General features: G+C 44.2%; 1 protein-coding gene across 4 annotated transcripts in view; it reads right to left on the bottom strand.

Annotated features, from left to right (window-relative positions):
* Positions 1 to 24,627, bottom strand: part of LOC138751961 (protein lifeguard 1-like) — an 81,638-nt gene that overhangs the window by 7,874 nt on the left and 49,137 nt on the right. For 3 of the 4 annotated variants that reach the window (XM_069914989.1, XM_069914988.1, XM_069914990.1), the window contains 5 exons: positions 17,592 to 17,962; positions 12,958 to 13,073; positions 11,197 to 11,397; positions 5,001 to 5,129; positions 2,252 to 2,395 (listed from right to left, as the gene is read on the bottom strand). In XM_069914989.1, the coding sequence (XP_069771090.1) occupies positions 2,252 to 2,395; positions 5,001 to 5,129; positions 11,197 to 11,397; positions 12,958 to 13,073; positions 17,592 to 17,937 (936 nt within the window). In that variant the 5' untranslated portion in view covers positions 17,938 to 17,962. Of the gene's footprint in view, positions 1 to 2,251; positions 2,396 to 5,000; positions 5,130 to 11,196; positions 11,398 to 12,957; positions 13,074 to 17,591; positions 17,963 to 18,780; positions 18,821 to 24,627 lie in introns of those variants that run through there. The other variant, XM_069914992.1, reaches the window with a different exon arrangement.

The following is a 24,627-nucleotide window of genomic DNA, read 5'->3' as shown; positions in this document are numbered from 1 at the left end:
TGCCTTTTGTCAGTGAGGTGGGCTCTGCGGTCTTCTTCAAAGGAGGTTGCTGCCCGCCAAACTGTGAGGCGCCAAGATGCGGTTAGAGGCGATATCAGCCCACTGGCGGTGGTCAATGTGGCAGGCACCAAGAGATTTCTTTAGGCAGTCCTTGTACCTTTTCTTTGGTGCACCTCTGTCACGGTGGCCAGTGGAGAGCTCGCCATATAACACGATCTTGGGATGGCGATGGTCCTCCATTCTGGAGACGTGACCCACCCAGCGCAGCTGGATCTTCAGCAGCGTGGACTCGATGCTGTCGACCTCTGCCATCTCGAGTACTTCGACGTTAGGGATGAAAGCGCTCCAATGGATGTTGAGGATGGAGCGGAGACAACGCTGGTGGAAGCGTTCTAGGAGCCGTAGGTGATGCCGGTAGAGGACTCATGATTCGGAGCCGAACAGGAGTGTGGGTATGACAACGGCTCTGTATACGCTTATCTTTGTGAGGTTTTTCAGTTGGTTGTTTTTCCAGACTCTTTTGTGTAGTCTTCCAAAGGCGCTATTTGCCTTGGCGAGTCTGTTGTCTATCTCATTGTCGATCCTTGCATCTGATGAAATGGTGCAGCCGAGATAGGTAAACTGGTTGACCGTTTTGAGTTTTGTGTGCCCGATGGAGATGTGGGGGGGGCTGGTAGTCATGGTGGGGAGCTGGCTGATGGAGGACCTCAGTTTTCTTCAGGCTGACTTCCAGGCCAAACATTTTGGCAGTTTCCGCAAAGCAGGACGTCAAGCGCTGAAGAGCTGGCTCTGAATGGGCAACTAAAGCGGCATCGTCTGCAAAGAGTAGTTCACGGACAAGTTTCTCTTGTGTCTTGGTGTGAGCTTGCAGGCGCCTCAGATTGAAGAGACTGCCATCCGTGCGGTACCGGATGTAAACAGCGTCTTCATTGTTGGGGTCTTTCATGGCTTGGTTCAGCATCATGCTGAAGAAGATTGAAAAGAGGGTTGGTGCGAGAACACAGCCTTGCTTCACGCCATTGTTAATGGAGAAGGGTTCAGAGAGCTCATTGCTGTATCTGACCCGACCTTGTTGGTTTTCGTGCAGTTGGATAATCATGTTGAGGAACTTTGGGGGACATCCGATGCGCTCTAGTATTTGCCAAAGCCCTTTCCTGCTCACGGTGTCAAAGGCTTTGGTGAGGTCAACAAAGGTGATGTAGAGTCCTTTGTTTTGTTTCTGTATAGCACATATTTATATCAATGTTTAATATTAGAGGTGTTTTGGTTCATTATTTAGAAGTATGGTGATGTTATTGTGAGCAGAAATAATCCGTAGGAACATAAATTTTTGTTTTTATCATGGAGCCTATGGTAAAATTGGTTTCATTTAATGTCTTTTCACTTAAAGTAGCACTTTCCAAGAACATTATCAACAACGTTAAGTGAGGACCTGCTGTTCGTTTAAAGCAGAGAGCAAAGTGGAAACCCAGGTGAGTGGAAATGGGATAACTGCTCCCACGCTGTGGAAAACAAGAGGTCGGAAGATGTTGAGACACTGGAGCAAATGTACAGAGACCTGGAGGGACAGGTAGGTACAGAGAGGAAAAAAGGTGGAAGGGGCCAGAGAGATAAGGGGAAGGGGCTATTGGAAAGTAGATATTGATGCCTTCTGGTTGGAGACGGAATACCAGGTATTGTTCCTCCAATTTATGCATGGCCTCAACCTGGCCAGACACGGACCATGGGCAAACATGTCAGTGTGGCAGTATTTTTTTTACTACACAGAAGAAGCTGATTCCGGCCATTTAAACCCCTGCCACCCAATTAACTTACAAACCTGCACCCTTTGAAGGACGGGAAGACACTGGAGCACCTGGGGAATACCCACGCAGACACGGGGAGAATGTACAAACTCCTTACAAACAGCGCTGGATTCGAACCACCGTCGCTGCAGCTGTAATAGAGCTTTGCTAATTGCCACGCTGACTGTGCTGGCCACATTGGGAAGTGGAATTGAAGTGGCTGGCCCCTTTGGATTCCTTGCTGTTGCAGCAGACAGAGCTGTGCTGTTCCACGTTCCTCAAGAGCTTTGAGGTAGGTGTAAAATGACTCTTAGAATCTGTCACCACCAATCCAGTAAATTCGCAATCACAGTTCGTTACAGCAACAACAACTTTGTGACAGGAATTTTATCTGGCATCAAAAACCAATGAGAAAAGAGGCAGAAAATAAAACGAAGCTTTTCTCTGAGGGATGCATGCAGACTTACCACTGTAAAGATCAGCGCGCCAACGGATGCATACACTATCTGGAGAATCCGGTTCTGGATAAAAATGCACAAAATTCCAAAGAAGAAGAGTACAACCACAGACACCAGCATCACACCCATGCAGGAAGTAAAGTCATACTTGGTCTGTGGAATAAGAAATTGTCCGTTAGCAAGCCAGTGCAGTTTCACAAACAGTTGTCCATCTTTCCAAAAACCCTGGCCTGTCGCACCCCTCATTTATAACGCAAAAAGCGCAATTTGAGTAGCGGAGATAAAAATGAATTAAAAGTAATTTTCTTTAAATTTAAACATACAGCACGGTTAGAGGCTTTCCGGCCCACGAGCCCGTGCCACCTAACTACCCCAGTTGATCTACAACCCCTATAGGGTGGGAGAAAACTAGAGGGCCCAGGAGTAACCCACTCAGACACGGGGAGAACATACAAACTCCTTGTGGATAGAACCGGATTCGAACCCAGGTGGCTGGTACACTGTAATAGTGTTACGTTAACTGTGCTCCCCCCCCAAGATAAGTATTCCCCATTTAACTGTTCCATGGGACACTCCTTAAATCATTATCATTTATATTTAATAATGCAAATCCTGGAGAAAGAACATCACGACTTTAAAATTTCATTCAGCTGGGCCTCAGAAGGAAAGGTTGTGTGCCCAATAGTTTAATAGGGGTAAAGGCAATCATGAGGTTCAGGACATGAAGGGATCAGCTTCCATCGTTTTTGTCCAATAAATTCATCTCAGGTGCAATGGCAACGAAACAACTGGTCTCAGTGGAATGAAAGGAGGATTCTCTGCAGCACCCCCCCCCCCCCCACCAACCCTTGGCCTGGTGAGCCATAATGGAAAGATTCAAACGTGAACTAAAGACATGGGAGCAGAAAAAGGCTATTCAGCCCCATTGAGTCTGCCCCTCCATTAATCATGAGCTGATCCATTTCCCCACTCAGCCCCACTTCCCGGCCTTCTTCCCATAGCCTCTAATGCCCTGGCTAATCAAGAACCAAGGAATCTCTGTATTAAATTCACCCAATGACCTGGCTTCCAAACCACCGGTTCACCACCCTCTGGTTGAAGAAATTCCTCTGTATTTCTGTTCTAAGTGGACGCCCTTCAATCCTGAAGTTGTGCCCTCTTGTTCTAGACTCTCCCACCGAGGGAAACAGCCTTTCAACATCTACTCTGTCCACACCTTTCAACGTTTGAAATGTTTCAATGAGATCCCCCCCTCATTCTTCTAAATTCCAACGGGCAATTACAAGTAATTACCTTGGTTGGGGTTGTCCTTTCAACATTGAACAAGTACTAATCATGTTTGAACCTCAAACTCGAGTGAGATTTTTATAAAACTAAAGGCCAGCCAGCTAAAGTAACAATTTTGTTCAGAAATTAGGGAAACGTTATGAAGACTTGAAAGCATGAATGCCCAAATTTCTTTCCTGCTGTTATCAGATGCTTAGAATTTTTTTTAAAATTTAGACATACAGCACAGTAACAGGCCAATTCAGGCTTATGAGTCCGCGCCACCCAATTTACACCCCATTAACCTACACCCCGGAACGTTTTTGAAGGGTGGGAGGAATCGGGAGCCCGCGGGGAAAACCCACAAGGACGTGGGAAGAACATACAAACTCCCTGCAGACTTTGCGGGATTTCAATCCAGGTCCAGTCCTGATCGCTTGCGCTTTAAAGGCATTGCACTAACCGCTACCCTAGATGGTTCTCACGCTGGGAAAGGATGCTGACTATGGTCTGTTGTTTGTAAAGCTGTACTCTCCACCATGCTATCGGACTTTCTCTATGCCCTGTACTGTTGGCCCATGGTAACACCACTTCCTAGACTAATACTTATTATTGCACTATAAGAGCTGACTTGTCCGTATTGCAGGCAAAGTAAAGTTTACGATGAATTTCGGTACAGATGACAAACAAATTAAGAGACATATTGGAATCTGCAGAATTTCCTCAAGGCGGTTTTATAAATATTTAATTACCTGGGGTCGGCCAGGGCATCAAAAGTTACGGGGAGACGGCCAGCAGTGAAGTTGAGTGGGGAAAACGCATCAGCTCCTGATTAATTTTTAATTTACAACTCCAGATAAGCTTTTGAACAGTGGGAGGAAAGCGGAGCCCTTGGGGAAAACCCACATAGACATGGGGAGAACGTACAAGCTCCTTACAAACGGTGCGGGATTCGAACCTCGGTCCCAATCGCCGGCTCTGTAACTAACCTGGTGATTCCCAAGTGGGAGCTGCTGCCCCCTGTAGGCGATGGCAAGATCCAAGGGGGTCATGAAAAGAAGGAGGACAGGGGGCGGCGAGGAAAAAGTGGGCATTCCGAACCTTCAGTCTTGTTATTATTCTATCTCCTGCAAAGTCTAATGAAGAGGCCAGTGCGGTAATTTTCTGGCCAGACTCGGGGAGGCCATAGTGAGTAAAATAAACGATGATGAGGCCCCTGCTCAGCATCGCCGCCACTACCATCCCCCTGCTCAGGATCGCCACTAACCCTCCCATCCTGCTCACCCCCCCACCCCGCTCAGCACCACCACTAACCCCTCTCCCCACTCGAGATGTGGTCTGGAGGCCAAGGAGGAGGCAGCTGAATAAATTTGGGAACCAGTGTGCTAACCGATCTGCTAACTGTGCTACCCCAATTAAATGGCAGGGCAGACTCGATGGGCTGACTAGCTTATTTCTGTTCCTATGTCATGGTCATATCTGTGAAGCTCACCTGCATAGAGAATAGGACGACGGTAAAGCAAACCGCTGCTGTGATCCCAACAGCCATCACCACAGAATCCGTGTCGTAGAAACTGGCAATCATTCCAACCATATAAGACATACTCAGGGTCAGGATAGACTGCAGAGAGAAAGCCAACAGTCAATACACCGCGAAGGTACGGTCCTCGAACTGGATCAGCAAGATGCCTTTCAATTCAATGGAGTCAGGAAGCCAAGGAGGCAGCCCAGAATGGTTGGTAGGATCACCAGTCTGAGGAGGCACCCGACATTATAAAAGATTCCCATCACCCCAATCGTGCTCTCCTCTCATGGCTGCCTTCAGGGAAAAGATACAGCAGCCCCAAGTCTGGCATCTCCAGGTTCATGAACAGATTTTCCTCCAAACACCTCCCTGAAGCACGTCACTACTCCAGGACTACCAAGAACCTGCCTGCAGGACTGAAAAACCACTTTTTGTTTTGCGTTAACTGCAACTGTAAATATATATTTTTAAATTTTATTTACAATTCTAGCCTTTTAAACCCATGCCACCCAATTATACCATGATCCTGTAGTTTTAGAGGGTTGGAGAACACTGAAGTACCTGGGGGAAACCCATGCAGACACAGGGAGAACGTACAAACTCTGATTCGAACCCAGGTTGCTGGCACTGTAATAGCAACATGTTGACTGCGTCGTCCAATCCTTTGTATCTTTTTTTCCTTCTTATGATCATTTATATTTATTGTTAGCAAGTTTTATGTACCTGTACAGCCTCATTAAGCAGGAATTCCAGTGCGTTTGCACGTTGTACTCATGCACATGACAATAAAATCTCATCCCATCTCTAACTTGTTTCAGTCCTAGAGCTCGTTTTAAGCAAATCTGAATGATAATGATTCACTTGAAGGTTTGATTTGAAATTATAAATTGGAGAAAGGAATAATGGGATTAAATTTTTAATACCGCATTAAATTTACGTGATGAGAGGTCATTGATCTGAAATATTAGACTCCTCTCAGCAGATGCTGTCCAACTTGCTTATTCACACCAGCATCTTCTGCTTTGGTGTCAAATTTAGTCTTGATGCATTTACAACGGGCGAGATCTCATGGCAGAAACTGATGAGAAACCATCAATCCAGCTCACCTGCTCAGATAGTCATTAATTGAGAAATGGTGAACGGAAAGGGTCCATATTTTCACTCCTGTAGTTTACAATGGTATTCTAAATAGACAAACTTTGTTGAACTGGGAACAGCTGGTACATTCGTGTTTAGAAAAATATTCTGCTGTTCGACCTACCGTTTTCTCTCCACCATAATAGTTTCTTAAAAAAAATTGATCATCAGTTTGGAAATTTAGCCTCTGCACCAGAGTTGAAATTTACCGTGAGAGTACATACATGACATCACATCGAACCCCGAGATTCTTTTTCCTACTGGTCAGGCAGAATTGCAACTTAGCGGTAACTGCAAACTGCACTTAACAAAGTAAACAAACTAACTGTGCAATAAAAAAATATATATTCAGTTTTAAATAAAGTGCACAAGTCAGAGTTCTTAAATGAGTCCCTGATTGAGTTTGTTGTTGAGGATTCTGATGGAGGAGGGGGAGCAGCTGTTCCTGAACCTGGGGGTGCATGTCTTGGGGCACCTGCACCTCTTTCCTGATGGCAGCAGCGAGAATAGAGCGAGTCCTGAGTAGTGTGGATCCTTGATGATTTCTGCTGCTCTCTGACAGCAGTGTTCCACATAGATATTCCCAATGGTAGGGAGTTTTGCCTACCATCAGGAATATTTAGCAGCTTTTTCAGGGCTTTCCATTCAGAGGTATTGGTGCCCCCATACCAGACTGTGATGCAGACAGTCAGCACACTTTGCACTACACATTTGTAGAAGTTTGCAAGGGTTTACCACATACTGAACTTTTGCAAACTCCCGAGGAAGTAGAGGCACTGAAGTACTTTCTTTACGATAACATTTGTATGATGAGTCCAGGAGAGGTCCATCAAGATAGCGGTTCTCAGGAATTTAAATTTCCTCATCTTCTCCACCTCTGATTCTCCTAATGATCACTGGATGTTTACATCTCTTTATTTGTTTACATGTTCACTTTTTTTTGGTACTATTAATTAGTGGTAATTTTACCTGGCCCACAGGAAAAAGAATCTCAGGCCTGTATTTTATGTCACGTATGAACTCAAACAATAAATCAGAAATCTGAGAGGCGGATCAAACAATTCAGAAGTGCTCTCATTCCCAGCAGGGGTTAAATATTTTGCCCTATCCTGCACACAGCTAGTTTCAAAGTGAGCCAGCAAAGACAATCATGGCTGAACAAACATTTATTTATTCTGTCTCAGCAGTCCCCAACCAGGCAGCATCAACATCAACCTGAATTTTCCAAGAGACTGATAATCAATCTCTTGCTTTCTCAGCCTTCTGACGACCCAGCCCCTTCCCTTCCTTCCTCCCATCACAGAGCAGCTTTTTCAGCACTCTGCCTCCTCCCCTATCATCTCTCAGCTCCTTTCGCTTCTTCCCCCTCCCACTTGAGTCCATCGATAACCTGCCAGCTTGTGCTCCTCCCCCCTTCCCCACCCCCACCCCGATCTATCTCGTTCGTTCGGACACCTGATTTTTTTTGTCTCGTAAGAGTGAAAACCTGCACCAACACAAGACTGGTCAGGTAGAGAGTCAGTCAGTGTCACATAACTTCAACCCAACTTGCCCACGCCAACCAAAGCGTCCCACCCACACTGCTCCCACCTGCCTGTGTTTGGCCCATATCCCTCTGAACCCATCCTATCCATGTATCTGTCCAAATGTTTCTTAAACATTGCAATAGTACTTCCCTCAACCACCTCCTCCATGCACCCACCATCCTCTGTGTAAAAATGTATTCGAAGAACTTTCCCCAAGTTTTTCATTTTTAAACACCAACTAAAAGTGGGAGCTGTGGAATGTTCTTTTATAAATATTTTAAATTAGACATACAGTACTGTAACAGGCCAGTTCGGCCCTTCGAGTTCATACTGCCCAAATTGCACCCCATTAACCAACACCCAGGTATGCTTTTTTTTGAAGGGTGGGAAGAAACCAGAGCACCCCCCCCAGAGAAAACCCACGCAGACACTGAGAGGACGTACAAAGTCCTTAGAGACAACCTGGGATTTGAACCATGATCCGAGCACCCAGAGACAATGCACGCAGATGTACAAACTCCTTACAGACAGCGCAGGATTCAAACCCAGGTCCGGTCCGGTCCTGATCGCTGTTATCTAGTTCAGCCATTCTTAATGGGGGCCATACAGATTCCCTCGGGGCAATAGTACGTTTAAAGGGGCGGCACGGACTGAAATCCTTATAAGGGGGTGGTCCCTTCAAAGTTCTTTTTATTGTTTTTACATCCTCGAGTTAATGCTCAATGTTCCCTAATGACTCATTATGTACAAACCATTGTAATCTAAGAATCTTTAATTTTTTTTGTAATATGTGTAATTTTGTAATTTGTAGCTAGTGCCAAAGGCTTTCGTAGGTTACAGCAGAATATAGACAGGATGGAGAATTCGGCGGAAAAGTGGCAGATGGATTTCAATCTGGATAAGTATGAGGTGATGCATTTTGGAAGGTCAAACTTGAAGGCCGTGTGCAGGGTTAATGGTTGGTTACTTAAGAGTGTGGATGAACAGAGGGACCTTGGAGTCCAAATCCATACATCCCTCAAGGTCACCACACAAGTTATGGTTGACGGGATACTGGGCTTCATTATTTGGGGAAATGAGTTCAAGAGTCGAGAGGTCATGTCGCAACTCTACAAATCTCTGGTGAGACCACACTTGGAATATTATGTTAATTTCTAGTCACCTCATTACAGGAAGAGTTGTGGAAGCTACGGTGAGGGTGCCAAGGAGATTTGAGGCAAGATTAGCAGAGCTGGGACTTTTCTCTCTGGAGCAAAGGATGGGAGAAAAAAAATAAAGATTTTCTTGTTTAATTACTAATTCTGCATGGAACAATAAGCAGTCTGCTCCAAACTAATGGTCAATTTGTTTTCCTGCCCCCTGCTCATCCTCCCCTACGTGCTAACTCAGTAAATTATGTTGCACCTCGAGACAGATGTGACACCAGCTTGTTTTTTTCTCGAAGACTTGATGCTCTGCTCCGCTTCCCTAGTCGCGACAAGCCAAATGGCCTTCGAAGCATGTTGTAAAGCTCCTTTGTTCTCTGTAGTGGAATGTTTTCTTATCACTTGTATTTTGGATATAAATGTGTGTGTTTTTTTCTCATGTGACAGAGGGTCAGAGCTCCGCTCTTCGGAGACGAGCTTCTCCATGATATCATGCTTGCAAATAAAGGTTTTCCTTAGAAATTTTCCTCTGTGTCTGAGATTACTTTTTTTTCCCGCAACAAGACTTAATAGAGGTCTACAAGATTCTGAAAGGCATAATAAAGTAGCAAACACCAGGAACATCTCTACAAAGTGGGAAGTTTAGGGAAGACAGCAGGGGTGAGTTTTTTTAAAAAATACAGATATTGTGGGTGCCTGGAACGCCTGAAGGCTGAAACATTGGGGGCATTTAAGAGACAGGCACATGGATGGAAGAAAAATACAGGGTTATGAGGTAGGAAGGGTTTAGTTTTTTTGGGGGGTAGGGATATATAGGTCAGCACAGCATTGAAGGCTGAAAGACCTGTACTGTGCTGTAATGTTCTGTATATGTTCATGTTTTATTTTATTCTTACATATTCAATCAGAATGATTTCCTATGTGTCTGTGTGTTCTGGAATCATAAAGCCACAGTTGTTAAGCTCAGAGTATAAGTCTTGTTTTCTTTTAATTTCACGTAACAAATATGTTTGTTTTATGTAGTGGATAGAAGGGGGCCCATAAACCGTGAGCAGACACCTCAGGCAGCCATAGCCGAAAAGAGGTCGCGAATAGCTGGTCGAGCTCAAAATTAATTAGAAAAACAGAAATGCTGGAAGAACTCAGCCGGACTCGCAGTTCCCATTGGAGGTAGATATATTACCGACATTTCGGGCCTCAGCCCTTCTTCATAGCTTGAGGAAGAGTCACCTATTGCTATGGCAAGTAATATAGAAAAAAATCTAAATTCTGATATATAAATAAGCTGAGACCACCTTTATCGGGCTAGGGTTCGAATCCTGTACTGTCTGTAAGGAGTTTGTACATTCTCCATGTCTGCATGGGTTTCCCCACAGGGGCTTCGGTTTCCTCCCACCGTTCAAAAACATACTTGGGTGTAGGTCAACCGGGTGTAATTGGGCAGCACGGACTCATGGGCTGAAATGGTACCATGTTATGTGTCTAAATTTATAAATTCAGGAAAAAAATAGAAAGTATAATGAGTGAAAACATCTTTAACCAAGCGGTAATTTTTTGCAACTTGTCAAAATATAACAGAAGTCCCTACAGTGCCTTGATTAGTCAAAAGGTCAAATTAGAACATAGAACATTACAGGCCCTTCGGCTCACAATGTTGTGCCAACCTATGCATACCTTAAAAAAAATGAAACTCTCCCAACTTCTATCTTTCTTTCATCCATGTACCTGTCTAAGAATCTCTTAAATGTCCCAATTGTTCCAGCCACAAATCGGTGTAAAATTTTTTTTACCCTTGACGCATCCCCTAAACTTTCCTCCCCTCGCCTTATACAGATGGTGTTTTCGACTCCTGCCCTGGGGAAAAAATGTGCTGGCTGTCTACCTTATCTATGCCTCATCATCTTGTAGACCTTTATTAAGCCACCTCTCATCCTTCTTTGCTCCAAAGAGAAAAACCCCCAGCTCTGCTAACCTTGCATCATAAGACATATTTTCCAATCCAGGCCACAATCTGGTAAATCTCCTCTGCACCCTCTCCAGATTTTCCACATCCTTCTTGTAATGAGGTGACAAGAACTGAACAGAATATTTTAAGTGCGGTCTCAGCAGAAATTTCTAAGCTGCAACATCACCTTACGACTCCTGAACTCAATTCCATGACTAATGAATCCCAGCATACCGTATGCCTTCCTAACTATCCTATCAACCTGCGTTGCACCCTTAAGAGATCCAATATCCCAAATGAGCTGAGAACTGGTCATCTTCCCTCCCAATCTCAACTCTCTATCCAGCTCTAGCTTACTTTGGCATTAAATCACGGCAAGGCAAGAAGCTGTTCACGATGCAATGACGTACCAAAGCAATGAGATTCCAGGGGTGCTTCCGTCTGAACTCTCCACAACAGCTGAGAGCAATAAGTGAGACAAAGAACACACCGTACGACGCGTAGTACAGCCAAGGAGTGCGCCTCACAAATTTCTTGGCATCAGAAACGAACGTACATATGCAGACAAAGGCGAATGTGACCAGCAGTTGTACAGTCAAAACCATGTAGACCTATGAGAAAGAATAAAAATCATTTCTGTGAAAATCAAAGCATGAAAATCTGTCACAACCAACCTAAGTGCATTTGGTCTCTCATAAATTCCAGGGAAATAATAAAGGCCTTATTGACAGAGATTTGTTGAGGAAGAGGGAACAGCTTCCAAAGCACCGCCCTCTCCATGGCACATAGAACAACAGCACAGGAAAAGGCCCTTCAGCCACTCTAAACGATGACAAATTAAACTAAAACGTGATCCGTATCCCTCCACCCCCTTCATATTCATGTGTCTATCTAGAAGCCTCTCAACTAGCATCATATAGGCAACCCAATCTGGGCGTCGTCCTCTCAGTGTAAAAATAAAACACACACCCCCCCCCCCCCCTCCACGCATCTCCTTTAAACCCCCACCCTGGGAAAGGATTGAGTATCCACCCTATCCATGCCTCCCTCTTTTATCAACTTCCCAGTGGTCTCCCCTTAGCCTCCAACACTCCAGAGAAAACAACCCTGGTTAGGCTAAACTCTCTTTGGAGGTTCAGATAAAAAAATGCATGATTCAGCACAGTAAACATGGGTGCTACAGAACCTGCATGTTTAGCCAATAATATACTTACAAGAATAAAACTGCCCAGAATGTAAATATCTACTGAAAGAAACTTCATTTTTATATTATGTAAGTGTAACAGCAATGGATTAGGTCAGCTACAGAGCATTTAATTAAAAGCCTTCTTTTAAACCTCGCGCAATATAAATATTTTGGTCAATTTTTTTTGTGTAGTTGGTAGGAAACAAGTATGGAAGAAACCAAAAATTCACAGCTTCACTGGGAAGAGGGCCCTACAACAACCTTCTACATAATCCACAACACCTCCAACATTCGTGTTGCCTGTAAACTTACTGACCCATCCCTGTACTTCTTCGTCCAGGCAACATCTTCATAAATCTTCTCTGCTTGACCCTTCCTATCATCTGACTTTTTATTACGGATTGAGATTTGGCAAAGGATTGAAGAGTCCACAGCAAAATCCTTTGGGAACAGCAACTCTGTAACTTCAAGGACCATCACGTTGCTGTTGTACAAAACATTAGTTGCACTGCACATGGGAGTATTGTGCATAGTTCTGGTCACCACACAACTGGAAGGTAGTGGAAGCAATAGAAAGAGTGGATAAGAGATTTATTTCTGGGATGAAGGTTGAACACTGTCCTTCGAGTTTTTCAAAACTAAGAGGGCCACAGACAAGGTAGATAGACACGAGTCTTTTCTCCTGGATGGGGAAAATATACAACCGAAGTCACAGGTTTAAGGTGAAAGAGGGGAAATGTAAAGTAGACCTGAACAGCACTGGCTGGAGTGAACAAGATATTCCTGGGTAATATTCCATATTTTTTCACGCGAACAGAAAAGAGGAACAATGAGTAAACTAATAAATATTTTCTGGAGATGACGTGTAACAGCTAGTCTTAAAAGAGTTATGATCAAAGAACAGCAAACAAGGTAATTTGTAAATGAAGATTCCACACAACTGATTGCAAGATCATCACAAAGGTTCCTCACAAGAGATCCTCACCTTTCTAATAAATGCCCGGCGGATGTTCTTATCTTCGAAGTTTGCTGCACTGAATTCCCCGTTGTCATAATAAGATGGAGGGACATCGTCATGGTAGCCAGGGCTTCCCAAACCCACTGCAAGGAAGGAAACAAATTTTTTTTATCACAGGATGTCACATGATGGAGAAGGCCTTCAAACAACTGAAGGGCATTACCTCGGGGAGCAGCGAGTGACAATGCGCCATGTGCAAATCAAAAAGTGTGCTAACGCTACTTTTTTCACCCCCAAAAAATACTTTATTCACAATAAGGTAGTAAATTGGATTCGACATTGGCTATACGGGAGAAGCCAGAGAGTGGTAGCAGACGATTGCTTCCCAGACTGGAGGTAGTAAATTGGATTCGGCATTGGCTATACGGGAGAAGCCAGAGAGTGGTAGCGGACAATTGCTTCCCAGACTGGACGCCTGTAACTGGTGGAGTACCTCAGGGATCAGTGCTGGGACCACAGTTTGTTATTTATAGGAATGATTTCTTTTAAATTTAGACAGGCACGGTAATAGGCCTTTTCAGCCCACGAATCCATAGCACCCATTTTATACCACATTAACTCACACCCCCATTATGTTTTGAATGGTGGGAGGAAACCTGAGCCCCCAGAGAAAACCATACAGACACGGGGAGAACATACTGTGACAGATAATGTTATATTTTATATTGTTTATAGATATGTTTTAAAGGAGATAAATTGTGGCAGGTTTTTTAGTTTAGGACACACACAGATACAAACACTTCAAAACAGATCTCATTTAAAATGCTGGAGCTCTGCTCAAGCCAGACAGTTCAGGCTCCGTCCGGGTGCCTTTGCAAAAACTTTGAAGAATGCCTATAAGGACTTCACAAGTAGGTGTTAATTGTGGAGTAATGAATTATTGTTTTGGAAAGCAACAGATGAACAAATTCGGAAGATTAGGTCCGGAGCCACAGTCTGTCTGAGAGCAATTGGCTGTTCTAAGAGGGTCATGTGATTTTCTTTGAGTGAGAGTGTGAGGGAGGGAGAGAGAGAGAGAGAGAGAGAGAGAGAGAGAGATCAGTTCTACAGTTCAGCAGCAACGGCTGGGACTGGAACAGGACAAGCTGGCAAACTTGTGGAAAAACCCCATTTTCAAGATAGGCTGTGAGTTCTTAGTTCAGCCTGATCAAAGCCCTTGTGATCCATATAAGAGGAGAGGACTGGCTGCCTAATGCTTCACTTGAAATAAGTGAAACAGAAAGGAACTCTGTGGTGACCTGAAAGAAAGAGGTTATCATCTGGAAAACCCTGATGGAGCAAGTTTCTTCGGCAAGACACCGAAGTGGCTGATCTAAAGGAATCAGTTGTGGGTGTCCAACGAGCAACAAATCTCTCTCTGAAAACCAACAAGAACCTTCCTGATCCATGCACCTTTCAAGCACCAAAGCCTGGTGAACTTTATAAATATTAAATTCTGTGCACAGTATAACAATTGCCTGCAACCAGTGAATTTGGAGGAGTGAGAAGTGAGATTGGACTGTGAATCAAATAACTTTTATGAACTTATACACACATTACACACACATGCGCTTAGAATTAGAGGGGGGTTAAGTTAAGTTAATAGTAATAAGTAGAATTTGATCATGTTTAAAGATAATTAAAAGCAACTTTTGTTTAAGTAACCATTCATCTTGGTGAATTTCTATTGCTGCTGGGTTTTGGGGTCCTCTGGGCTCATAACAATACAAACTCCTTACAGACAGCATGGGATTCGAATCCCGGTCTGGTCCCGATCATTGGTGCTGTAAAGGCATTGCACTAACTGTTACGCCAACCATGATCTGGATGATAATGTGGTAAATTGGATCAGCAAGTTTGCAGATGACACAAAGATTGGAGGCGTTGTGGGCAGCGAGGAAGAGTTTCAAAGCTTGCAGAGGGATCTGGACCAACTCTAAGAATGGGCTGAAAAATGGCCGATAGAATTTAATGCAGATAATTGTGAGGTATTGCATTTTGGAAGGACAAACCCAAGGACACAGACAGTAAATGGTAGGGCACTGAGGAGTACAGCAGAAGAGAGGGATCTCGAAATACAATACATAATTCCCTGAAAGTGGCATCACAAGTGGATAGGGTTATAAAGGGAGCTTTTGGCATATTGGCCTTCATAAATCAAAGTATTGAGTACAGGAGCTGGGATGTTATGTTAAAGTTGTATAAGACAATGGTGAGGCCAAATTTGGAGAATTGTGTGCAGTTTTGGTCACCGAACTACAGGAAAGGTATCAATAAGATAGAAAGAGGGCAGAGAAGATTAACTAGGATATTGCTCAGACTTTAGGATCAGGGTTTCAGGAAAGGTGAAACAGATTAGGACTTTATTCCCTGGAGCAGAGAAGAATGAGGGGAAATTTGATAGAGGTATTTAAAATTATGTGGGGGATTGACAGAGTAAATACAGATAAGCATTTTCCTCCAAAGGCAAGTTAGACATAAACCAGAGGACAAAGGTTAAGGGTGAAAGGGGAAAAGTTTAGGAGAACTTCTTCACAGAGTGTGAGGTGGTGAATGTGAGGTGGTGAATGTGAGCTCAATTTTAACATTTAAGAGGAATTTTTCCAGGTACATGAATGGGAGGGTTATGGAGGTCTATGGACTGGGTGAAGGTCAGTGGGATGTGCTGTTTCTGTGCTGTAATGTTCTATGGTTCTAATAAATTATTTACGAAAAAGAAAAAGAAAACCCATATGAAGCCTCTTTGCATCCTTCATGTTATGTCCATACATTCCCATCAACGTGCATTGTTGTATGTCCTCTCTTCTTATACCAGCCATTCTCAATGGGAGCCACAGCACATTTAAGGAGGGGGCCATGGATGGAAATACTTAATGGCAGGGCAAGGTGTATAAGGGAAGTACAGAAGGAACCAATTAAATGTGACTCCTTTACAGGGAAGAGGGTCATAACTAAAATAAGATTGAGAATGGCTAATTTACATTATTGCCACCACTGTGGCACCTTGTCATTACTCCATTCCTCTGTTGTTTGAAGGACTTTCCTTCATTCTCAGCCCCTCAATGCCAGTGATGGAAGGGCTCTTGACTGTGGTCGTTCCCACAATGTCTTTGCGTTGGCTGCACCAAGTCTCAGTGAGTCCCTCAGCGCGTAGTCCTGTGGCCTGGAATTTTTTTTATATAATAACTTAAGAGAAGACGGTGGCAGGGGTATGGAGGGCTAAGGTCTGGGTGCAGGTCAATGGGATCAGGCTTAAAAATAGTTCGGCACAAACAAGACAGGCCTACAATCCCACAAGAATCTCCATTACCGACACAGCACTGACTGCTGCTCTTTCCGCTTCTCCCAATTAATCCTTTGAAGGGTGGGAGGAAACCAGAGCACCTGGAGGAAACCCCTGCAGACCTGGATTCGAACCCAGGTTGCTGGCAATGAAATAGCCATGCGCTAACCACTACGCTAACCATGCCATCCCAAGGTTAGGATGACTGTAGCCACCAGATTTAACACTTTATCCAAATTTAAACAATAATACAATCCTCCAAGTTACAGTAGAAATCCATTTCTGAGAATTTATAGACACGTTTTCTCCTCTTTTTCACACAGCAATCCAGAACATAGGAACATAGGACGTAGGAACAGGAGTAGGGCAAAAATGGCCCATCGAGCCTGCTCCGCCATTCAATACGATCATGGCTGATCTAATTTATGACCTAACTCCACCTACCTGCCTTCTCCCCATATCCCCTAATTCCTCTATCAAGTAACGCATCATACATTTACAAAATTACATCAACCATGTTTATATGGTGGTCAAGGAAGCACACCAACACGTGTAATTTCTCAGAAGACCAAGTTCAGCATGTCCTCCTTGCCCCTCAACAACTTCTACAGTGCACCATCAAGAACACACTTTCTGGATGTATCACAGCGTCGGCCGGAAGATCGGAAAAAGCTGCAGAAGGTGGTGAATGCTGCTCAGAATATCATGCAAACACAAACCTCCCTCCCCTCCATCAACAACTCCTGCTGCCTAGGAAAGGACCCATCACACCACAGGCACAATCTCTTCCCCCTCCTCCCATCAGGGAGAATGTTCAAGATGTGAAACTGCACACCAAAAGGCTTAAAGAGAGTTTCTTCTTCGCAGCCATCAGGTTCCTGAATGAACCCCATAACAGCAAGCTCAAGCTGCCCTTGCTTGGTACTAATTTATGTTTTTCACTGCAATACTCTACCTGTGATCTTACTCTTTGTACAGCCGTATGAATGTTAGAATCAACTTGTTAGTTGATGTGACAAATAAACTCAAACTGAACATCCTTTTTAAACTGTGATTCATGCATTAATTATTTCAGTGCCTCGTTTTCAATTTCATCACCACCACCTCCTCCTCCTTCACTCTAAACATTGACAGATGCTGGACTCACTGTGTTCCATTATCCAAAAATCTTCCCTCCCCTCCTGCTTTTTCACACGTAGACATTTATACTTCAAACAAAGACAGTCTGATCCATCAAAATGAGCCATGGCAGAAAACTAGAAATTGCACTCCAGAACAACGTGGATCAAGGCCCTAAATGGAAAAGGTTAGAATAGCAACAATATTTAAATCGCCTTACCGTTGGAATGCATCATTGGAGATGGAGGCATGGGTGGCTGCTGGAACGGTCCCTGTGGATACATTGGCTGTGGCGGCTCTCCAATCGACCCTTGGGGCAAGCCAGGCTGGCCGTAAGCAGCATGCGGAAAGGCCGGCTGCCCGTAACCAGCCACTGGAAACGGAGGCTGTCCGAAGTTGTCTGGAGGATACGCGGGCTGCCCGTAGTTAACCTGAGGGAAGGGTGGCTGCCCATAGGGTGGGGGCTGTGGTGGGTAATGTTCATTTCCATACGACATCTCGTTATGTGGATATGGAGGCTGCTGTAGATTCCCTGTGACGAGGTAGGCCTTCTCTTGGGACATCATCAGGAATACAATCCTTATCCTTCACCTACAAAATGAGAAGAAGAATCTAATTACCTCACAGAGTTCAAGTTTATTGTCAGAGTATACACATGACATCATATACAAATATGAATTATTTTTCTGTGAGCTAGGTAGAATTTCTAATTACTGGTAACTGTAAACTAAACTCACAGAAAGAAATAACATAAATTGCATTAAAAAGGAAGATGTTATGGGACACAACAGCACAGAGGCAGGCCCTTCAGCCCTTCTCAACTGTGCCAAACTATTCTTCTGCACACGGAATCCAAACAATGAAATGTCAAAATTGATCCTGCATTTTACCAGTTGGCAGCCCATTCCACACTCCCACCCCCTCTCTGTCCTTAATCCATGTTCCTGTCCAATATTTTCTTAATGGACTCAGTCCATTTTTAAATTTTCATCATATATTCTCCAGACTGGGTCTCGGGGTAAACCTTTATGGTATTGAAGTATAGTACATGGTTGGGTCATGGAAAACTGGGACATGGGAGGGAATGCACTTGTTGGCTGTCCCAGAAAAGTGGGACATGGAGTCCAAAGTTCAATGTCAAAACAGCCTGCATTTACCAGTTCAGCAGGCAGCTCATTCCACACTCCCACCACTCTCTGCCCTTAACCCATGACCTCCAGTTTTTAAAAATCACACCCAACCTCAGTGGAAACATGAAGAATCTGTGGGGGAACTCAGCGGGTGAGAGCAGCATTGGTAGGATGGAAAAAAAAATGGTTAACACGGGCCTGAATCCTTCATCAGGATTGAGAGGACAGCATTCCCGCCTCCCCCCCCCCCCCACCCCCGTCTTGAGGAAGAGCTCTGACCTGAAATGCTGAACGTTCGTTTTCTCCCACCAATGCTCCTCGACCTGCTGAATTCCTCCACAGCTGATTTTTTGCTCCAGATTCCACCCCCTGTAATCTCCTAATATTATGCTTTTTTTGGGGATGGGGGGGAAACGGAACAATCACTGGAAATTTAGATGTCAAGCAGGAACTATTGATTAAATCAACAAACTGTATCTGAATTATAGTGGTATTTTTCAACTGTGGTCCATGGACCAGTGACGGCCCCTGTATTTATTACAGGTGGTTTGCAGCGGCAATGAATGATTAATAAGAAAAATATTAATAATGTATAAAATGAATGATTAACAAGGGTTGAAAATTTGATGAAAAAAATTAAATGTAAATTCTCAAAACATTTTTCCACCAAAGCTGAACAAATCTGTTCAGTAATCTGGGAATAGGTCTGAGCTTGCTAGCACCCGGCCCCACTCCTTCCCCAGACCCCACTGAGGGTCTATAATAATAAGAAATAGGAGCAGCAGTAGACCATCCGGCCCATCAAGCCTGTCCCGCCATTCAATGAGATCATGGTTGATCTGATGATAGGCTCATCTCCATCTACCTGGGTTTCCCCCATATATTTCTCAATTCCCCTACTATGTAGAAATCTATCCAACATTCCATTTGACTTCTTCATGGCCTACTGCACTTGCAAACCAATCTTTTGTGATTCATGCACAATACTATTAAGTCCTTCTGCATGGCAATGTGCTGCAATTGCTTGCCATTCCGTGGGTTTGTGGGGGATCCCATAGTAAATGAAGGAATATTTATATTGTTAAGCACACTGTACAATGTACACATTCCTTAAATTCTTTCTTGCTGCAGTAGAGGAGTACACAAAGAAAAAAAACTATAATTGTTAACTAATCAAATTTAAAGATATAGTAAATAAATATTCACAGGAATCCTAGCGCAAAAGTGACTTGCAATGGTACTGATAATCCATGATTAGTATAACAATGGGGGTTGAAGAGTCTGATAGCTGTTGGAAAGAAACTGTTCTTGAACCCAGAGGGGCTGTACCTTCTGCCTGTTGGCAGCAGTGAGAAGAGGTTGTGATTGGGTCCTTCATGATATTGGGTGCATTCTTGAGGCAGCGCCTCACATCAATTTCTGCAATGGGTGGGAGGTCGGAGCCTCTGATGGGCCTGGCTGTGTTTGCTACCTTCTGTCGCCTTTTGTGTTGCTGGGCAGTCGAAGATCCAAACCAGGCCATGATACAACCAGTCAGTATACTTTCCACAGAAGTCCGATAGAGTATCTGACGACATGCCAAATCTCCTCGGACTAGAGGTGCTGGTGTGTCTTCTCCACGGTTGCCTCAATGTGCTGGCTCCCGGAGAGATCTTCTGTGATATGGAGTTCCAAGAACTTGAAGGTTCTGACCCTCTCCACCTCCCTCCCATCAATGCAGACAGGTGCATGGTCCCTCAGCCTTCCCTTCCTAAAGTCCACCAAAAGCTCCTTGGGCTGAATAAGGTTGAGCAATATCCCCTTCTCTCAATTTCTCCATCTTTGTGGCATCTGTTCCCAAGATGAGGTCTTCCAGTCAAGATCTTCCAAAATCCCTTCTTCCACAAAATTGGTTTCCTCTCTACCACCATCAACTCAGCTCTCACCCACATCTCCTCCATTTCCTGCTCATTTGCCCTGGCCCCCTCTGCCCCCAGACGCAACAAACATAGAATCCCCCCTCATCTTCACCTACCACCTCAGGCTCCGCATCCAACACATTACCCTCCTGAATTTCCAGCACTTACAACTGGATCCCACCACCAGACACATCTTCCCTCCCTCCAGTAGAGGGGATAGCTCTCAGAATGGAGAGGGTGGGGGTGAGAGCTGCAAGAGGTGCAACACGCGTCCTAACTTCCCCCCTCACCACGGTCTGGGGCCCCAAACAGGGCCTAACAAGGGAAGCAACACTTCACTTGTGTATCCACAGGATTGATGTACTGCATCCAGTGCTCCCTTTGTGGCCTCCTCTTCATCAGAGAGACTGGGCGCAGATTGGGAGATTGTTTCACTGAGCACCTTCACTCAGTCTGCTCCAGTGACAGAGGCGTCCCAGTAGCCAACCATTTCAGTTCTGTGTCAGGCTCACATGTTTATCCATGGCCTTAAGTACTGTCTCATAAGACCACCTGCAAATTGTATAAACAACACCTGATTTTCCATCTGGGCTCTCTCCAGACAGATGACATTAACATCGATTTTTCCAGAAGCTTGCTCTCCTTTTCCCCTCCCCACTTCTCTTCCCCTTTCCTCCCCCCCTTCATCCAGCCATTCCTACTCCACATGATCGCTGCTGACCCTCCCTCCCTTCTCCACCTATCACCTCCTGCCTTTCTGACCACACCCCCTACTCTTTTGTTCAGACGCCTACCGACATTTTTTCTACCTTGATGAAGGGCTCAAGCCTGAAATGTCGTTAATCTATTTGTACCTTTGCTATATAAAGGACACTGCTTGACCTGCTGAGTTTCTCCAACGTTGTGTTTTTACATTTACTTGAGAGCAATATTGTTGTTCCAGCATCTACATCCTTTAATCTGACTCACCATTTCCACTTATTCACCAACAATCTGTGGTGTCATCAGGGAAATCGTGGATTGATTTTGCACTGAACGTCTGCAAGAACTCCAGCCAGTTGCTTCACACGTGGTTTGACATGGCAGGATGCTATATGACGATTGACCCTACTGAGGTTCTTGTCACAGCTTCAGAGACTGGGAGCACAGTCGCCGGAGGGTCTGGGGGCTCGCGAGGATTCTTGATAGTTTTCGCTGAGCTCATCCTGAAGTGATGTATCGCAATTGATGGTTCTGCCTTGTTTCTCCTTGTAGGATGTAATGATGCACTGTCGAGCATCTGTCTGAGATGCTATCTTGGTCCGGAATTGTCTGTGCATTTGTGATGGCTTCCCAGAGGTTGTACCTGCCTGGCCCTTCTGTGTATTTCTGAATCCCCACTCCTAAACACCACAATCTGTCTTCAACAGATCGCAGATCTCTTGGTTAATCCATGGGTTCTGATTAGGATACACCCGGATAGTCTCAGTCGGAACACACTTGTCCACGCATTTCCTGATAAGACAGTGACCACTGTGGCAAATTCATTTGTCTACTGACAAGTCTTGAACATTGCCCAGCCCACCAACTCCAGACAGTCACAAAGCTGCCCCAACATTTAAAGTGTTCTGAGTGCGAAGAGACCATGAACCATTGGGGTATTGGTTATAAACAAGAGACAATGTCTTTACAAACAGGTCACTACAGTGGTTCATGATGGCAAAGCAATCAGATTTACCTCCATGCCTAGCATTTACCTTTTCAAAGATGGAAAGAGAGAAGTCAGGGCCAAGGGTTGAGGTTTTTGATTGGGGAAAAGCTAGATTTGAGGAGATGCGAAAGGACTTGCAGGGTGTGCATTGGGACAATTTGTTTTATGGGCAGGATGTAGTAGAGAGATGGAAGTCTTTTAAAGATCAGATTTTGAGAGTGCAAAAGCTTTATGTTCCTGTTAGGTTAAAAGGAGGGGCAAAAGGTTTGAGAGAGCCGTGGTTTTCAAGGAATATTGGAAACTTGGTTCGAAGAAAAAGGGAGGCCTACATTAGATATAAGAAGCATGGAGTTAAGGAGATGTTTGAAAGATACATTGAATGTAAGAGGAATCTTAAGAGAGGAATTAGGAAAGCTAAAAGAAGGTACGAGGAAACTATGGCAAGCAGGGTGAAAACTAATCCAAAAGAGTTCTACCAATATGTTAATGGTAAGAGGAAAGCTAGAGACAAAATTGGTCCCTTAGAAAATCAGAGTGGAAAACTGTGTGTGGAGCCTAGAGAAATGGGGGAGATATTGAACAGTTTCTTTTCTTCGGTATTCACTAAGGAGAAGGATATTGGGAGATGTGAGATAAAAAAAGCAAATTGGGTAAATATGGGGAATATAGAGATTACAAAAGGTGTAGTTTTAAGGCTTTTGAAGAATATAAAGGTGGATAAGTCTCCGGGACCAGGTGGGATCTTCCCCAGGACATTGAGAGAAGTGAAGGAGGAAATAGCAGAGGCTCTGGCGGTAATTTTCCAAATGTCATTAGATATGGGGATAGTGCCGGAGGATTGGCGCATTGCGCATGTGGTTCCGTTATTTAAAAAGGGTTCAAGGAGGAAGCCTGGCAACTATCGGCCTGTAAGTTTGACGTCTGTGGTAGGTAAATTAATGGAGAAAATTCTTAGAGATAGTACTTACAAACATCTGGATAGACAGGGTCTGATCAGGAGCACTCAACATGGATTTGTGGGAGGAAGGTCATGTTTGACCAATCTGATTGAATTTTTTGAAGAGGTGACTAGGAATGTGGATGAGGGTAGCGCAGTGGATGTTGTCTATATGGACTTCAGTAAGGCCTTTGATAAGGTACCACATGGAAGGTTAGTTAGGAAGATGCAGTCTTTAGGTATAAATTTTTAGATAGTCAAATGGATTGAACATTGGCTGAAAGGGAGAGGCCAGAGAGTGGTAGTGGATAATTGTCTGTCAGGTTGGAGGCCGGTGACCAGTGGTGTGCCTCAAGGATCTGTATTGGGCCCATTGTTGTTCGTTATATACATTAATGATCTAGATGATGGGGTGGTGAATTGGATTAGTAAATATGCAGACGATACTAAGATAGGTGGAATAGTGGATAATGAAGAAGGTTTTCAAGGATTGCAGAGGGATTTGGGCTGCTTAGAAAAGTGGGCTGAAAAAATGGCAGATGGAATTTAATGCTGATAAGTGTGAGGTGCTTCATTTTGGTAAGAAGAATCAGAATAGGACATATGTGGTAAATGGGAGAGCATTGAGGAATACAGAAGAGCAGAAAGATTTAGGAGTAACGGTACATCGTTCCCTGAAGGTAGAAACTCACGTAAATAGGGTGGTGAAGAAGGCTTTTAGTATGCTGGCCTTTATCAATCATTGCATGGAATATAGGAGTTGGGAGGTGATGTTGAGATTGTATAAGACGTTGGTGCGGCCTAATTTGGAGTTCTGTGTGCAGTTCTGGTCGCCTAATTATAGGAAGGATATAAACAGAGTGGAGAGAGTGCAGAGAAGGTTTACCAGAATGTTACCTGGGTTTAAGCATCTAGAGTACAGGGAGAGATTGGACAGATTAGGTCTTTATTCTTTGGAGCGTAGAAGGTTGAGAGGGGATTTGATAGAAGTATTTAAGATTATGAAAGGGATAGACAGAGTGGATGTGGATAGACTATTTCCGTTAAGAGGAGGAAAGATTAAAACAAGAGGACATGAGTTAAGAATTAAGGGGCAGAGGTTTAGAGGTAACATGAGGGGGAACTTCTTTACTCAGAGAGTGGTAGCCGTGTGGAATGAGCTTCCGGGAGAAATAGTGGCGGCGGAGTCAATTGTATTATTTAAGAAAAGGTTGGACAGGTATATGGATGAGAAGAAGATGGAGGGTTATGGGCATTGTGCAGGGAGGTGGGACTAGAGAGGGGTGTTTGGTTCGGTGCGGACTAGAAGGGCCTAATGGCCTGTTTCCGTGCTGTAATTGTTATGTTATGTTATATGTTATGTTAATAATCAAACTCACAAGACAATTTCCCATGCACAAAACTATCTCGACTCTCCTTGATCAGAAGGCAACAGTCAAATACGTACTTCCTTTGATCTTATGGCTAGCTGCCAAAGTTTCATGAAGGCAAAATCCCTGTCAAACCCTTTCCTGCACTAATATTTGTTATTCAACACACCTGATGGAGTGAACAGGTTACCACACAGATAGGTGCTTCAGAAAGTACAGTCAGAAAAACAT

This window comes from Narcine bancroftii, chromosome 1, assembly GCF_036971445.1.
Source record: "Narcine bancroftii isolate sNarBan1 chromosome 1, sNarBan1.hap1, whole genome shotgun sequence".
Taxonomy (NCBI): domain Eukaryota; kingdom Metazoa; phylum Chordata; class Chondrichthyes; order Torpediniformes; family Narcinidae; genus Narcine; species Narcine bancroftii.
The sequence above is the reverse complement of the archived record's forward strand: the minus strand, read 5'-3'. Positions and strand labels throughout refer to the sequence as shown.